Consider the following 17,287-nt stretch of genomic DNA (forward strand, 5'->3'; position numbering starts at 1 on the left):
TCTCAGGCATAAAGAACTCACTTTTCTTTGCAATTATGACCAATCTATGCTTCCTGAGTTCTGCAAAAACTATTGCCAAATGCTTCTTATGCTCTGCCTCATCCTTTGAGTACATTATTATTCATCAAAGAAAGTACCCACAAAAGATTTGTACTCCTGAAAGATTCTATCCACCACTCGGTTAAAGGTGGCAAGACATTCGACAATCCAAATGGCATTTGACACTCTTTGGGCTCTATATTGATGAGATCGCGACTTTCTTTGACCACCTAGCTGGGGAGGGATCCTTGGTTGCTGATCTAATGATACAAATACTGTTGTACGCTGATGACATAGTCCTCATCTCCTCTTTAGTAGCAGGCCTACAGAGACACCTAGAGGCCCTAGAGTTGTTTTGAAAACCTTGGACACAGCTTCACTTACTAAGCAGAGCCGGTTGAGATCGTGCAGTCATACACCTGACTAGGGGTAGTCTTCATAGGGGCAGTTTTCACGATGACTCATGTAGCCAGGCCACGGCTCACATGAGGGCAGGGGGCTCTGGCTCGGTTAGAGCGACAGTGCTTTCACGCACACTTCCGGGATGGCTATTCAATGCACAACCACGGATGCAGCACCCTTTTGGGGGAGTGCCTTATAGGCAACTAGTTTTTTAGTTTTAAGTTTTCATAGCCTAGCGCTCAGCAAGGGCCTTTCTTCAGCCCAAAGTGGCTTGTATGAGTTACCCTTGGATTGTACTTTGTCTAATAGGCCCGCAAGGCCTCCAGAAGATGGTAATACATCTCTCTCTCTCTCTCTCTCTCTCTCTCTCACACACACACACACACGCACACACACACACATACACACAAAAAGAGCATGTGCATGAGCACACACACAAATATATAGGCATACAAACACTGATTTATATTCATACCCTGCTGCATACTTGCTTCATTGCCTCAGCCAGTACCTGCATGTTGGAAGTATAGGGTCAATGCCCCACCTGTAATTCCTCAAATAAGGAGAGCTAAGGGGCTTGATACCTCAGAACATACAACAGTATTTGCATCAATACGGAGATGGGCTGAGGCTGCCACGTGGGCAGTACATGGGGATACTCGTTGGTGCGCAGCCACATGGGCCACCCACAGCAGCAGCAATGGCTGGCATTTGGCCCTGCTTGAGGGTCCACAGCTAAAAGGGATCACCAAAAGGATTGTGGCAAAGAGAAGGTACCTAATTGGAAGCAGCAGCAGATGGAGAACGTGGCAGCAGAAGGTACTGGTCGGGTACAGCAGCAGGTACAAAGGGCTGCCAGCTAAGCAGCAGGGCAGCAGAAGGAGCAGCTGCCAGATGCCAGTTTTAGAGGCCCACAACCAGCAGCAGAATATTCGGAAGGACCACAGTCTGTGGTTGGTGGAGGCCCAGGTCAGATGGCAGGTCAGGTCAGGTGGCAGACTGGTCGTCCAGTCTGCCTAACCAGTCGGCTATTTTGGCTGCTATCCAATCCGGGGAGTCCCCCATGCAAGCCACACATCAGGGTAAGCAGCAGAGGGAGACCGAGATCTACACCATCAGTTCTTGCAGGGAAGAGGTTACAAACATCCACAGCACACCTTGGAGAGCACAAGGTGTTGCATCAGAGGGAGCTAGCTTAGACTGCAGAGAACATGAGAGCCATTTCCTGACAAATGTAATGTAAGTGTTTTGAAGTGTCAAGAATGCCTTAGGAAATTGGAGTGCTCAAAGCATGCCTTGTGTCAGCAGCTAGAGTAGAGTATGTTCAGTGTATTCTTCTCCATCACGTCAGTTTACGTCTACTTGGAATGAACTAGTCAATACATATGTTAGTCAGGTACATGTCTCGTAGTGGCTTCAGTCCAAGGTAAGGAACTTGAGGTGGATGTAAAAGTACAACCGGAGTTTAAAGAACAAGAAGAGAGAAGACAGAGTTTTCAGGGCCTTCTAACTAGCACAATGATGACACTCGTATGGAAAACTTAAGCGAACTGGTACCATCCTATCATGCAGTATACCTATTGAAAAACGTCCGCGTGGGGGGCCTTCTATCAACGACCAGTACAATGATAAAGATTTTGAGACTCGTATGGAAAACTTAGAAAATTGGTACCATCCCGTCATGTAATATACCTATTCAATAGAATCCATTGATAACTCGCATTTGCACTTTTACAGTTTATCTTACATGTAAGAAAATTTGAATTTTCAATCATGCTAAGCAGTTGGAAGGAAGACAAGCTTGGATATTAGATGCTCTCACTCAAGATCGACTTAAGTAGAGACTTCCCCAATTAGAATAGTGAAACATCTCTCGCCACAAGCATGCATGACTAGCAAAAGATAAGGTCGGTTTCTTACCCTGCTCTATCATTTTCTATCATCACTTTCAGAATTCCTGAGGTCTTTTCCTGCTATATTCCTTTTCGGATCCCTCCTTCCCTTCCTCCCTCCCCCTCTTGCCCTCCCCTCTCTCTCTCTCTCTCTCTCTCTCTCTCTCTCTCTCTCTCATATGAAGCATCCTATATCTTATCCTTTTTTTCACGATCATCCAGTGAACAAAAAGTGGCACAACCAACAGACCTGTTTGGAGATGAATGTTTCCAAAGATTTCTGCAGTACAAGCACGGTTGGATGCATTTCCACTGACCTCCCAGCTTCTATACTGCTCTCCATTTTCTTCACACAAACTTTGCCCCAAATTGCCAGGAGTGAAAACTCCTTTAATGTCACACCATGCTTTTGTAATTCACACAGGTAATCCAGCTCACAAGACTGCAAAAAAATTAAGGCTTTGCCTCTTTGACCAAGCCGAGCAGTCCTCCCAACTCTACATGCAAAAAACGACCCACATGATTGACATAACACCATTATCAAAAGAATGTACCACACAGACATAAGCAGCTGTCTCCAGAGTACCTAAAATGAATGTACTCACAACAATGTAGTCATGGATGCATGCATTTTTATTATTTCGAGAGCAGTCCTTGAATGCAAAACTAAAAGTTTCTACTCCATCATAGTTTTCAAAAAGAATGTAACAAGCAACTGCTGTAGCCAATTTGCAAGCAATCTTTCCCACAGCTTATCCACTAGCATAAACCTGTTGGGACCCCACACCAGATTTGCTGCCTCATTAATATGAAGAACTAAACTATATCAACAGAACATAGCATCCAACATCCTACAAATATGTTTTATTAAATACTGTTACATAGACAGTACTTGTACATTTTAATTTATCCAATCTGTGATTACATATGCCTAAGAAGACTATAATATGTCTAATCTGTTTAGTTACACTTTGGCTTGAGCCCATGGTTTTGAAGAGTGCTAAGTCAAGGCCTTTTCTTCTGTACTAGAGCACGATAAAAGGCGTGGCAAAGCTCCAAGGATATGGCATGCAATGTGGAGAACAAAATGCCAAACAGAAAACCGCTATGCACCTAGACTTCAAGTAATATAAATCATGCATCCCCAATACCTATGGCCAAAACAACACTCATATAAGCGTAACAGCCCCTGCTGGAATCTCACAAACCAGGGGGCAGGCCTGCGTTCAGCTCCCCACTTTGATGCCGACCTATGACAAAGTATCCGAAATCCTCGTCTCTCCCTCCTACTCCTATTCTAGACAAGTATATAGAGACTTAGTGGCAAGAGTCCCCCCCGCCTAATGAGGTACATATGGGTCCCACCTTCACCAAGGGGATTGCTCTTATGGGTGGCCTCATAATTCCCTCCAAAGGGCAGAGCTTAGAACCCTACTAACTATTGGGTACCGGAAGCATTGGAACCAAGATGGAATGCAAGGGAACAAACAAAAAGATAAGGGAATGAAGTGTACATGCAAATGAAAGTACAAGAGTGGCCAATATATGGCAACTAGTTGAGTAAGGAATAAAATGTCCTAAATAAACTAGGTGTACTAGGACTAATGTCCTCGTTGGCCCACAAGGCTATCTCAGGGCTAAGTGCTAACAACCCATTTTATGGTATGGTTTTAGTATCCTAGAAACATCTCAAGCAAATCTGGAAACTATATCATGGTTGCACATGTTTGTCTAAATGGTTCCAAGTGAATGACTACCGAAATGCCTCAGACTTGGGTCCTGATAGAGCCTTCGTGAAGAGATCTGCTAAGTTATCCTGCATGGGAACATAGGGCAACTATATATCTCCAGTTGACTGTCACTCACAAACATAATGATAGCATACCTCAATGTGCTTTATATGCACATAAACACTCGATTACATGTAACGGCCAAAGCACTTTGGCTGTGAGTGTAAATATCTAGATGAATCCAGAAACACGCCCAAGCTCATCCTCTAAAAACACAACATACTGCAGTTTCAATCTCATGATAGTAACTCATAAGATTAAAAACCATGAACTCCATCATGCATAGCAAGGACTAGCAAAGACTGGCTGTGAGTGTAGATAGTAGAAGTGCTCTCGCTGACATGAAAGTAATTTGCTAGCCAAACACACTCTACTGTAGGTGTGAAGGCTGCTGTGTAGTTAGCTTCACAGCCGGAAGTAGCAACTCTAGGCTGCTTCTTACTGAACCAAGATATGAATGAAGAGCCAAGCCTAAAACAGTTGCCCATGATGTCATAACAACTTGCGCAATCACTGTTCGTGAATGCATGCAAAACCAATGAAGATTGATCATCATAGAACATTCTCAATGCTGCATGGCTTTCAAGTAAAGGAAGACCCAATTTACTACTTGCCAATGCTGTGTGTCAGGCTGGTGCATGTACCTGCTTAACTGGGAAACAGCATACTACAGATCAGGCCTGGTATGCATCAGCAAATAAGGCAGCCCACAGACTACCGAAGGAAGTTCCGATGGAGGCTTACAATACTGGAATTAAAAGTCCTACAAAAGCCCCCCCTGAACATTAGCAAACTGGATGCCCAAATAGTAATGTAACCTGCCCACAGCTGACAATGCAAATGATTTCTGCAAATCATCTTTGAAATGTGCAATTTCTATGTATCAGGCCCAATGAGAAGCACGTCATCCACATAGGGAATTAAAATCAGAAAATCTGATTCACTCTTCCGGACATAAAGAGTGGCCTCTGTGGGGCTATTTTGAAATCGAAGCTATAGCAAAAAAGAATGTATCTTGGCATACCATGCCTGGGGTGTCTTCCTCAAACCATGGGTGACATAGACATCTTCTAGTATAATCCCCATGAAGGAAAGCGGTCTTAACGCCCAGCTAGTGTACCTCCCCATGCCTGTGGGATATAAGAGGAAAAACGCACCAAATGGTGTAACACGGGAAGTGGGAGCCTCCTCAAAGTCCATGCCATGTTGCTCGGCATAACAAGGCGGGCTTGTAACGGTCAACACTTCCATCAGCTTTGTGTTTCAATTTGTACACCCACTTAGTGCTTATGACAAGCTTGCCAAGCAGGCAATTACACACTCCCAAGTGCCATTAGCATGAATGGAATCAAGTTCAGCTCTCATGGCCTCCATCCATTCAGTGCTTCCAAATGCATCTCGGTGACATAGAGGTTCCTCATTACAAGCAGTGGCAATCAATGCAACATCAAGCAAATTGCCATGCCTTGGTTGTTGCCATGCATTGGTCGTTGTGCACCTCTGGAGCGGGCAGCCAAGGGCTCAGCTTGCTTGCTGTCCCCTAAAGTGTCCAAGAGCCACCTTGGGACTGTCTTTTGCTGTCTAATGACAGCCCTCTCCTCGTTAATTGCATGATCACCATGTTGCTGCAAATCAGGCTGAGCATGTGGAACCTGAGAAGGCTGAGGGCTACTAAAAGCAGGTGGAGTTTGACCCTGCAGAATTTGATCTGAATCTGCATCAGACTGAGAAAGCACCGGCTTACATCCTGACCATGCCTCATAAGGTGTAATTGTCTTCAATGCCCAAGTAGGGGCCCAATTCAGCACATAGTTTGTGCACATGAGAGCATCTATCCAAAATTTATTAGGCAAAGGCTTGTAGGCCATCTTCTCCCAGTTCTAGTGATGCCCTATAGGCCTTGGTATGTGCCTTGTAGGCATAGTTATAGGAAGTTAGTTTATTTTGTGCCTTTTATGCCACATAGGACACTTAGTCCTATGTGACACCTAGGACACTTAGTCCTAGGGTCTAGGTACAAGTACTATGTACTTCTCTTTTCTTAACACACTAGTTGACGTGACGGCTATTCATCTATCGACTCTTTGTACCTTGCACTCTCTCTTTCGTTTAACGATCCTACAGTGGTATCAGAGCTTGGTTTGACTCGTCTCCTGCCTCCGGATTTGCACCAACTCCCCTCAACCTATCTGCTCCTCCATCCATACAGTCCGTACGACTGTACGGACGCCCGTACACACAACCTACACATAGGACGTACATCACCGTACAGCTCCGTACTTGTGTTCCGTATGTCGTACTTGATCCGTACATCGTACTTCCGTCGTACATGGTCCGTGCATCGTACTTGCTCCGTATTGTGCTCAGCACCTGTTCCATACATTGTAGATGTTCCGTACATGCTCCGTACAGTCAAGTACATGTGCTTCCGTACAACAAAAGCCCTGCGCCACACGTGCGATCACTTTGTGCCTGCATCATCTTCCGTACAACTTGCAGTATTCCATACAGTGATATTCCGTACAAGTGTTCCGTACAATTTCGCACGTGCGAAACTGCCTTCAGGTTCCATACTTGCTTTGGCATTGGTTGTGATACAAGACATTCTCAAAATTTGGGGCTTTTAAGGGCTTTTGCTGCCCTTACCTTCCTTTTACTGTTTGAAGTCTTATTAAGCTATTTCAACAGTTTGGAAAGCCTACATCTTGAGGTCTATACGTTGGGACAGTTGCACCTTTGCAGTCACTTTGTGGACAGCAAGTCCTAATTTTGCAGTTGCAAGGCTTGAGGCTATCTCTTGGGATTTGGTCTGCAATTTCTTGTTTGATTGCAGTGCATTTGGGTGAGATTGCAAGATATTGAGTCACTTTTGCAGGACATTGGATCAGATTACAATACATTGGGTCACATTTGCAAAATCTCAGCAAAATTTGGGGCTTTTCAGCATTTGCCCTCTTTTTGGCCTATTTGCCCTAATTAAATTTGGGGCTTTGGCCAAATTTGCTGTTTTTGCAGTGAACATTGCCTGACACAATCACATTTGGGCCAAATCTGCATTTGCCCTTTGATTTGGGTTGGAAATTTGCAGAATATTTATTTGCAGATATTTGCTGTCATTTTTGGACAGCCAGCTCTTTGCAGTGATAGCCTTGAGGGTTTTGGGTTTTCAGGCCTTTTTCAGGGTATCACATTTGCAATGGCTGCGAACAATCATGATCTATTTGGCATTCTTCGTGAAGATGATAAGTTGGATGGCACCAACTATCCGATGTGGTCTTATCTCATGAAACATATTCTTGTTGCAAGGCATTTCTGGAATATTGTTTCTGGGGTTGATCCGAGGCCAGTCAATGCTACAGTGGTTGCCTCTACTGCTGGTCCCTCTGCAGAGGGTACTCCTCCTGATGCCTTATCTTCTAGCACCTCTACTACTGCTCCCCCAACTCAGGAACAATCAAGATGGGATGCAAGAGATGCAAATGCACATTCCTGTATTGCTTTATCATGCAAGAGAATCATTATTCCACACATCTGGTCTTGGAGGACAGCAAAGGATGCTTGGGACAAATTGTCTTCTCTTTATTAGATTCGCAATGAGGCACGTGTTGCATTTTTAAGAAGACAGTTGCAAGAAGTCAGTATGAATGAAGGTGATTCTATGGATGCATATCTGACAAAGGTGAAGGACCTCATGGAACAACTTGCCAATATTGATGAGGTGGTGCCAAATTCTCAGCTTGTCAGTACCACATTGAATGGATTCCAGATTCATATCAAGGGTTTGCTACAACCCTTCGGTTAGTGGCCATGGGTAATCCAAACCACTACTCTTTTGATCAACTAGTTACTTTGCTTTTGCAGGAAGGAAGAAAGAAAGAAATTTTATTAGAGTCTTCGGAAGACCGATGGGTCTATGAGACTAAAAGAAAACCTGATACAAATCACAGTAAGGGTGGAGCTACTGAAACGAGCATCATCACCCATGCTGAACCCTAAGTCTGAGCAAAGTCGTGCTAATAGACAGATCATGCATTTGCTTCACAGCAGACAAGAAGAGGCAAGCTTCCAAGCCTATGGGCAAGCCTAAATGTGCGCATAGCAGTGGCAATTCCTCCAATGCATCTAAAAATACAGCAGATAAGTCAAAGAAGAAAAGATGCAACTATTGTCGCAAGCCTGGACATGACATTTCAGAATGCAGGAAGCGCATTGCTTCGGAGAAAAAGAAAGCAGGATTGACAGTTAATGCCTCACATGCAATTGAATCCCACGAGCCAGCACATGCTTCACATGCACATGCTCTCCAAGATGATTGGGCATGGGCTGTCCATTGTTGATTTGATCCCTCCAAAGTTGATGCACTCTTTACTGCTAATGATGCTCAGTCTTGGTATTTTGATAGTGGTGCTTCCAAGCACGTCACATCTTGCAGACAATTGTTTCATTCCTTAGCTGATGCACCTCAGGGAGGAATTGTCACATGTGCTAATAATGCTTCCTATGTTGTAAAAGGAATTGGAGATCTGCAGCTCACATCCATTTCAAGCCATCCTATCACTTTGACAAATGTTCTTTTTGTGCCTGGGATTGAAGTCAACTTGATTTCAATTTCAGCAATTGCCACTTCAGGTTTCAGAGTGATTTTTAATGGATACAGATGCCTAGTATATGATCTTCGTGATGACAATGCCATAGTTCTCACTGGCACTTTGCAAAAGGGACTTTATCACCTTGATCATCACTCAGCTGCACTTTCTATTGAAGCATTTACTATTTCAGATTCACAGCTTGCTGAAACTCATCTTTGGCATGAGAGAATGGGTCATCTCAATTACAGAGCTCTTGCAAAGCTACATTCACAGTAGATGGCAGATGATGTACCTCAAACTCACACAGTTTCCAAATATGTGTGTGAGGGTTTTCTTTTGGGTAAGATGCATCGGTTTCCTTTTCAAAAGAATTGTCCAAAATTCTCACAAAGGAAATTGCAGCTAGTACACAGTGATGTCTATGGCCCAATGAAGACAACTTCCATTGGAGGGTACAAATATTTCATGACTCTCATTGATGACTTCACAAGATATTGTTGGGTATATCCTTTAAAAGCCAAATCTGAAGTGTTCTTATGCTTTCAAAGGTCGCTGAATATGGTTGAGAATGAATCAGGATGCAAGCTTGTCACCCTCAACACAGATAGGGGGGGAGAGTATATGTCAAAGGAGTTTGATGCATTTTTGTCTTCACGGGGCATTGTTCACTCATGCACTACTCCTTACACTCCTCAGCATAATCCTGTTAGAACAGGTCTACTATGGAGATGGCCAGATGCATGCTTAAGGCCAAGTCCTTGCCCAATAAATTTTGGCTTGATGCAGTGATGTGTGCCAACTATGTGCTGAATAGATCACCTACAAGGGCATTGAAGACTATTACACCTTATGAAGCATGGAAAGGCAGAAAGCCTTCACTTTCACACATGAGAGTTTTTGGGTCTCTTGCATATGTTCATGTACCATCTCAGCTGAGACATAAGCTTGATGGCAAGGCAATCAAATGCATATTTATTGGTTACAGCCAAGAGAGCACAGGGTATAGGTTATACCAACCAAATACTGGGAAGATTATTGTTAGTAGAGATGTAATCTTTGCTGAACATTCGGCTTCTCCTCTTGTGGACTGCAAAGCTAAGCCAAAAGTTGACATGTTTGATGCCTTTGACTCTTGGTTACCTCTGCCTTCCTCAAAGGAGGACTTTGACCAGCAACATGAGCCTCCTACAAGCCCTCCAACAAGCAATGATCAGCCAGTACCCCATGCTGATTTGCAGATTTCTCTTCCAGCACAAAATGATCCCACTATTCATGATGCAGTGATTGAAGAAAGAGCTGTCGATAGACAGCAAAGGCAAGTTCCCAGATGGCTTCTTGATACATTGAGGGATAGCAAACAAGATAAGCCTTTTGCTGCCCGGACAAGATCAAGGAATAGCCAGATGCATGGTCACTTTCTTGAGTTTGCACTCCTTGCTATAGCTTGCAATGAAGAGCCTCTGTGCCATAAAGATGCTTTTGACAGCAAAGAGTGGATGGATGCAATGAGAGCTGAGTTACAATCCATTGCAAAAAATGACACATGGGAATTAGTAGATCTCCCTCCCGGCAAGCATGCCATTGATATGAGGTGGGTCTACAAAATCTGATGGCAACATAGATCGACACAAAGCCCGTCTTGTTGCAAAAGGGTATGCCCAACAACAAGGCATTGATTTTGAGGAGACATTTGCTCCCACATCCAAGATTACTACCATTAGATGTGTCGTTGCCATTGCAGCCCATCACCATTGGCAAGTGCACCAACTTGACATCAAGACTGCTTTTCTTCATGGGGATCTGCAGGGAGAAGTATATGTCACACAACCTCCTGGCTTTGAGGTTGTTAATTCTGAAAACAAGGTATGCCGGCTTCGCAAAGCCCTTCATGGTTTGAAGCAAGCACCCAGGGCATGGTATGCCAATATTCATGCACACTTACTATCCCTTGGTTTTCAGAATAGCCCCACAGAACCCACTCTTTATGTCCGTGGGAGTGGATCTGATGTTTTAGTGCTGATTTTATATGTGGATGATATGCTCATCACGGGCCCAAGTACTCGGCATATTGCAGCTTTCAAAGTTGATTTGCAGCAGGTTTTTGAAATGTCAGACATGGGACAGCTCCACTATTATTTGGGCATTCAGTTTGCTCATGTTGAGGGGGGGTATCATGATGTCTCAGTCCAAGTATAAAGGACAGCTCCTTGATCGTTTTCAGTTCGAGGATTGCAAGCCAATCTCTACTCCAGTGGACCCTGGCTTCAAATTCTCAGCTCATGATGGGAGCTCACCATGTGATATCTTATCAGCAGGCTGTTGGATGCCTTATTTATTTATGTCACACCAGACCTAAGTTACAGTATGCAGTATCTTAGCTCAGCAAATTCATGCACATGCCCAACTCACAGCATTAGCAAGCAGTGAAGAGAGTTTTCAGATATCTCAAAGGCACTCAGAATTTAGCCCTCTTCTATGGTGATCAGGGCTCACTTACCATGCATGCTTACACAGCGGATAGTGACTGGGCAGGATGTTCCGACACCAGAGTGTCACATACTGGCAATTGTTTTTTGCTTAGCAATTCATGTATCTCTTGGCTTAGCAAGAAGCAACCAACAATTGCCACATCTAGCTGTGAGGCTGAGTACAGGGCAGCTTTCACCGCTACAGTAGAGTGTGTTTGGCTTCGACAGTTACTTACAGATCTTGGTATTCGCCAGACATCCTCCACTATGGTCTACATTGACAGCCAGAGTGCCTTGACCATTGCGCGTAACCCAGTGTTTCATGCGCGTACCAAGCACATTGAAGTTCATTATCATTATGTTCGAGAGCGGTTGTCAGCAGGAGACATAGAGTTGTCCTATCTTCCCACAGAGGACAACATAGCAAATCTGTTTACAAAGGCACTTCCTCGTCCCAAGTTCGAAGTCTTCCGACATGCTTTACACTTGGTTCCCTTTGTTACGTGATCTGACATACCTTGTACATTCATAGGTGGCTATATCCTTTTGGATGAACATGTGCCACCATGACCAGAAAATACCAGGTATTCTGAGACGTTTCCATAATACTTCAGCCCATACCATGGAGGGGGGTTTGTAGGCCATCTTCTCCCAGTTCTAGTGATGCCCTATAGGCCCTGGTATGTGCCTTGTAGGCATAGCTATAGGCACTTAGTTTATTTTGTGCCTTTTATGCCACATAGGACACTTGTTCCTATGTGACACCTAGGACACTTCGTCCTAGGGTCTAGGTACAAGTACTATGTACTTCTCTTTTCTTAACACACTAGTTGACGTGACGGCTATTCATCTATCGACTCTTTGTACAAGGCTTTCCCTTAAGCATACACCTGGCCATATTCCATTATGGACCGATTCCTCCGCTCTATGACTCCATTCTATTGCGGGGTGTAACGAGGCGTGCATTGATGACTAATGCCCAATGCTGCCAATAAACCAGCAAACTCATGAGACATATACTGACCCCCACCCCCCCTCCCCCATCTGTACGGAGGGTCAAGAGTTTGCGCCCACTCTCCTATCAGCCATGGCTAAAAAATTTTGAAGAACGCAAAGACGACTTGGCCTTGAGACGATAGACCCATGTGTGTCTGGTGTAGTCATCCATAAAAGTGAGAAAATAATAGAAACCCCCAAGAGAAGCTATCTGCATCGGACCACAAACACCATTGCGCACTAAGTGCGACTTCCTGGATGCCCCAAGAGTCCCATCTTTTGGGAATGAGAACCGATGCATTTTATCCAGCAAGTAGCCTTCGCAAATGTGCTGTTTAGGTGCATGCATCTTTGGAAGATCCAAAACATAATTGAGGTGCCCCAATCTCTCATGCCATGTGTGTGTGTCTGAAATTTGAAGCACCATTATCGAAATACAATAGAAGAATCTGAAAGTGATAAGGCTAAGGCATCCAATGACACATTATAATGGCATGTTACAACGAATGCTACCCACTCATTATGAGTCAAATGTGCTGCCTCATTGTTGTACTATTTGGCAGCTGGGACATTTGCGACTATAAGTCCGTGTTGCTTCTTCTTCTCGAAAGCAATGAGCTTCTGGCAGTTAGATATTTCATGGCCTGGTTTTCTCCAGTAATTACAGTGTTTCTTCTTCTTCCCATCAGCTGGGGAAGAAGAAGATGAGGTACCAAATGAAGGTTTGGGCTTGCTGTAATCCCCCCCTCTTTGCCTTTGCCCCTGTGATATGTGGCAGAGGCCTGATCTACATTAATAATAGCAGCCCGGTTTTAACGACTCTGCTTCCATGAATTGAGTTCTCTCTAGACCAGCAAATCCAGGAACCCAATCCCAAGGAAAAGGCCGAGAGATCGAGGAGACAACGCCCTCCACCACAGCATGAGACAGCTCACCAAACACACATACAAGACATTTTCACATCTCACCAGAGAGCCATCACTGTACCAGGCTTCGGTTTCTGGCCACAGCTCCGTGACTGATTTGATTCAGTTTGTACTTGATTGATTGATTATGATCATTATGATTTTGCTAGTATAGATTAGGACTCAACAAGGGCCATAGCGCGCCCTTTGCTCCAACCCATTGAGGCTTGTATGAGTCTACTTTTTGTGCACTCTGCCCCATAGGCCCGCAAGGCCTCCCGCGGATGTTAATATGTCTTTCTTTCTTTCTTTGTCTGCAGAAATCCCTCTTTCTCTTCACCTCTAGAGCAGCAGCCACACATCTTTCTCTTCCCCCTACCTTGAAGAATCTACAGCAGTCTCTCTCTATACCATTACTCCAAGGCTTTCTCTCTTTTCCCTGAATCCATTTCTCTCTCTTCCTTGAGCATTTCTCTTTCCAGCCCTTAAGATCTCTCATCCAAGCAAGAGGGGCTGCAAATTTCACCAAGGGGCTCCATAACCAAGGAAGAAAAAGTAGGCTGTCCTTGTATGATATTTGTACCAGGATTGCTCAAGGGCATTGGCAGATTCATCACCAAAGATGATGGTGCCATTAACCTTTGGTTCCACCTGGATTGTACCTGTGTACCAGGGGGGTTTGCCTGCACGGAACCGGACCTCGAGGAGCAGGACCTCGGGTTGAAAGACCTAGGAGTGAGGATGTATCCAAATTGTTCCAGGGGGCTTCTCCATGGGAGCCAATGCAGCATCTGTAACGACGTGTGCGGATTGGCCCATGGGTCGGTGAGAATGGGTGTTGGGAGTCTTGTAGGTCACTTCCCCACCTGTGAGCCCCCAAATGAGGAGAGCATTGGGAAGGTCTACCAGCAGAGGATCAAAGATGCCACGTGGGCAGCCACCGGGGCAGAACTGATAGCTTGCAGGGCTGCCATGTGGGCAGCAAGGACTCCACAAAAGTCTGTCAGATGACTGGGACTGGAGCAGCATCAATATGGAGCAGAAGAAAGCCTGCAAGGACAGCCAGATGGAGCTGCCAGGGCCAGATAAAAGGGCAGCAAACAGTGCTGCAAGTCTGTGCAGCGTCCAGGACAAGACTGGAGCAGATTGGAGCTGACTTGTCAAGGCAGAGCAGAATATAGGCATCTAGAGCTGGACTGACATGGCTTGAAGGTTGCTGCAAGTTGGGAAAGAGTCTGCAGACAAAGCAACAGATCTGTGCAGCAGTCAGAAGCCTTTGGAGTGCATTGGCAGGTTGGGGCAGAGCAGAAGCACCCAGCAGACAGGCGCAGCAATGGGACGATGCCACGTGGTGCAAGGCGAGGAAATTTGGGCCAGTCTGTGTCTACATCAGCAAGTTGGCCAGTCTGTAAGTCTACAGACTAGGTCAGTTGGTTTGCTAGAGGTTTCCAGGCCTAAAAAGGCGCCCAACTTCTTTGTATCCATTGTATTCCAGTGAGCAGGGCTCTGGTGCCTTACTTTGGGATGCAAACACAGCAGCGGGAAGGTCAAGAACACCAGCAAGAGGTCCTCATACTTGGCTGCCTACACAGCAGCAAGGACGGATGGAATCACGGGAGTTGTGCCTCACCATTGGCTGCAGACAGAGGCAGCAAGGAGGTCAAGGATCAAGCTGCAAATACTGCGTTACGATTGGCTGTCCAAGGGAGCAGCAGGACAGTTTGTTTGCGGGGCACCACTACGAAGCCCATAGAAGCTCTGGGAGAGCACGCAGCTGAAGTGTATTGAAGATTCCATGCGGAGGTAGGAGACCAGATTCTACAGGGGTCCACATCTAGGCAGCACCCTGCTGATAGATGGTGGCACACTCTCTCCACATTTTGTATATGGTTTGGTCCATCTTTAGAAAAATATATATTACTGTTTCTACTCTCTCTTCAACACAGTTCATATACTGTCTGCACATCTCTCTCTATAGACTAGTACACACTGAGGAAAGAAGTTGGATTTTAAATTCGCACTCTGTGATTCCAGGGCACTATCTCTTTCTTTAGCTTCCGCTCTGTGGGAGAGTTGGCTGTAGCAAGCAACCTCCACCTCTGTTTTCTAACAGGACGAGCTTTCATTTTGGATGGCAAGGAGCATGTCAAATGTATGGTGGCAAACAATAGGCCTGATAGAGGCATTTTGCAGTACATGCAGGCAAATTGCTGGTAAATTTATGTCCTGGGAAAAGGGAATTGCAAATATGATCGGAAGATATGCAGATAAACGTGTCCAAACACACATCTGCGCCAACAAAGCACGCACATAAAAGGTCCAAAACTGCCAATTGACAGTAAAACAGCCATAGCTTTTCTCCTCTGAGTGCAAGTTTATATGAAAATTCAATTAATCTGGATCCACATAGCAATACGTTTTAGAGGACACATCAGCTTCATTCTTCTGTCTTTTATTTCACCTGTTCTCTATTTACTCTGTGAAGTCACATCCAGAGACCTTAAAACTTGATAACAATATTGAGAAAAAATGAACCTGCTGTAAGATTGCACTGAAGCAAGAACAAATGTCACAACTGCTGGGTTCAAGCAGTTAAACAGCATCTTATATTCGTCCTCAATAACACAAGAAACTGACCTATGAACATATTCATTGGCGTCACCAGGGGGGTCATACTGAATTATGTGAGTGACTTTTGGTATATCCAAACCCCTGGCTGCAACATCAGTACACAGAAGGAGAGCTGAGGCTTCTTTGTTAAATTCATAAAAGGTCTCAGTCCGTTCCTTTTGTGACATGTTCCCATGCAAGCGTAAACTTCTACACCCAAGGAAGCCTCTAGCTTTGGTTTTTTCTTCTCTTGCAACAAAGCTCCAGTAGAAGTCGTTTACAAGTGCATAATGGAAGTCGACAGAATCACACGTGGAAAAGAAAACAACCACCTGCTCCAACTCCACAATATAAACGTAGCATTTCAGCCCATACTTTTCTGGAACAAATTTGTATACTTAAGCTTATTGCTTCCAAGGAACAACAAAATGCAAATCCAGAACTCTAAAAAACTAACAAAGAAAAACAAAAACAGACCTTGTGACCACGAGACAAATCAAGCCATGTATGCAGCACAGCCAATAATGTCACCAATCGCAAGTTGCATGGCACTGCACCCACCCCAATAGATCAAAAGGCAACAGACAGAATTATGAGATCATAAACTATGCATACCAAATAGTAGACACTCTCGCGCAGAACATCCTCACCATTCTTAGGACTCAACCCAATTATTTGGCACACCATAGTCAGAAGGCACCTTTCAAATGCTGTATTGCGGGAAAAGAGAAAGCTCAGTGTTACCTTTCACATATCTCTGGACCAACTGTGCTGGTAATGTGTATTCCAGAGGACTGTGTACACCTTGTGTACCTTGTAAGCGACTATCATGTACAGGCATTCCTGTTGCTTTGATAGATGCTGCCAAATCCGATCCATTCAAAGGCCTTGAGGACTCTGTGAGCCCAACTGTTGCTGGGTTTCTTAAACTCAGAGATGCAAGCTCCATAACCTCATCACCCAACGTGGCAGATAATAGCAGATGCTGCCGCTTCCTCTTTCTGTTTCCCTGCTGACCACTAGGAGTGGCAGACTGATGTGATTCAACAAAACTCAAAATGTTCTTTATATCCTTGCCAAATCCAAGACTTAAGAGCCTGCAACAAGGCATGCAAGCCAGCTTTCGTTACCACACTCCTTTTAACTGAGTACATGCACCTACCGTTCACCTCGCTCACCCCCCCTCCCCAAAAAAGCATCGTATACCGAATAAAAAATTGTAGTTTGCTATGTAAACTACTAGCATAACTAAACTTCAATTCTTATTAACATAGGCATCCATCATCTATGCAAACATCCTATGGCTATTCCACACAATGTTCACTACAATTCTATAAAAAATACATGGCAAAATTTTTGTCCATGAAACATAACAAAGATATAACAGCTGCCAGTTGCAAAAAGGCATATGAGACAAATTAAGCGAACTGTGGCATTCCATTGCATGATTCTACTCGTCAATTATTTGTCAACTTCAAACAAAGGCAATCAGAACTTTCACTTTCTTAGAGGAGTTTGAAGCTTCAAGCCACAAACTCTGACAGACTACAAAATGAACTTGAAGTTTCAAGGAGTAAGCCACAATGCGAAAATTCA

General features: G+C 44.5%; 1 protein-coding gene across 4 annotated transcripts in view; it reads right to left on the reverse strand.

The window, feature by feature from the left end:
• LOC147892828 (P-loop containing nucleoside triphosphate hydrolases superfamily protein) overlaps positions 1–17,287 on the reverse strand; it is a 60,472-nt gene that overhangs the window by 12,772 nt on the left and 30,413 nt on the right. For all 4 annotated transcript variants that reach the window (XM_087386974.1, XM_087386973.1, XM_087386976.1 and 1 more), the window contains 4 exons: positions 16,436–16,788; positions 16,169–16,242; positions 15,719–16,023; positions 2,584–2,830 (listed from right to left, as the gene is read on the reverse strand). In XM_087386974.1, the coding sequence (XP_087243100.1) occupies positions 2,584–2,830; positions 15,719–16,023; positions 16,169–16,242; positions 16,436–16,788 (979 nt within the window). The remainder of the gene's footprint in view (positions 1–2,583; positions 2,831–15,718; positions 16,024–16,168; positions 16,243–16,435; positions 16,789–17,287) is intronic.

The sequence above is a fragment of the Dipteris shenzhenensis genome, chromosome 16 (genome assembly GCF_047967505.1).
Source record: "Dipteris shenzhenensis isolate YYH24624 ecotype China chromosome 16, Dip_SZ_1.0, whole genome shotgun sequence".
Taxonomy (NCBI): Eukaryota; Viridiplantae; Streptophyta; class Polypodiopsida; order Gleicheniales; family Dipteridaceae; genus Dipteris; species Dipteris shenzhenensis.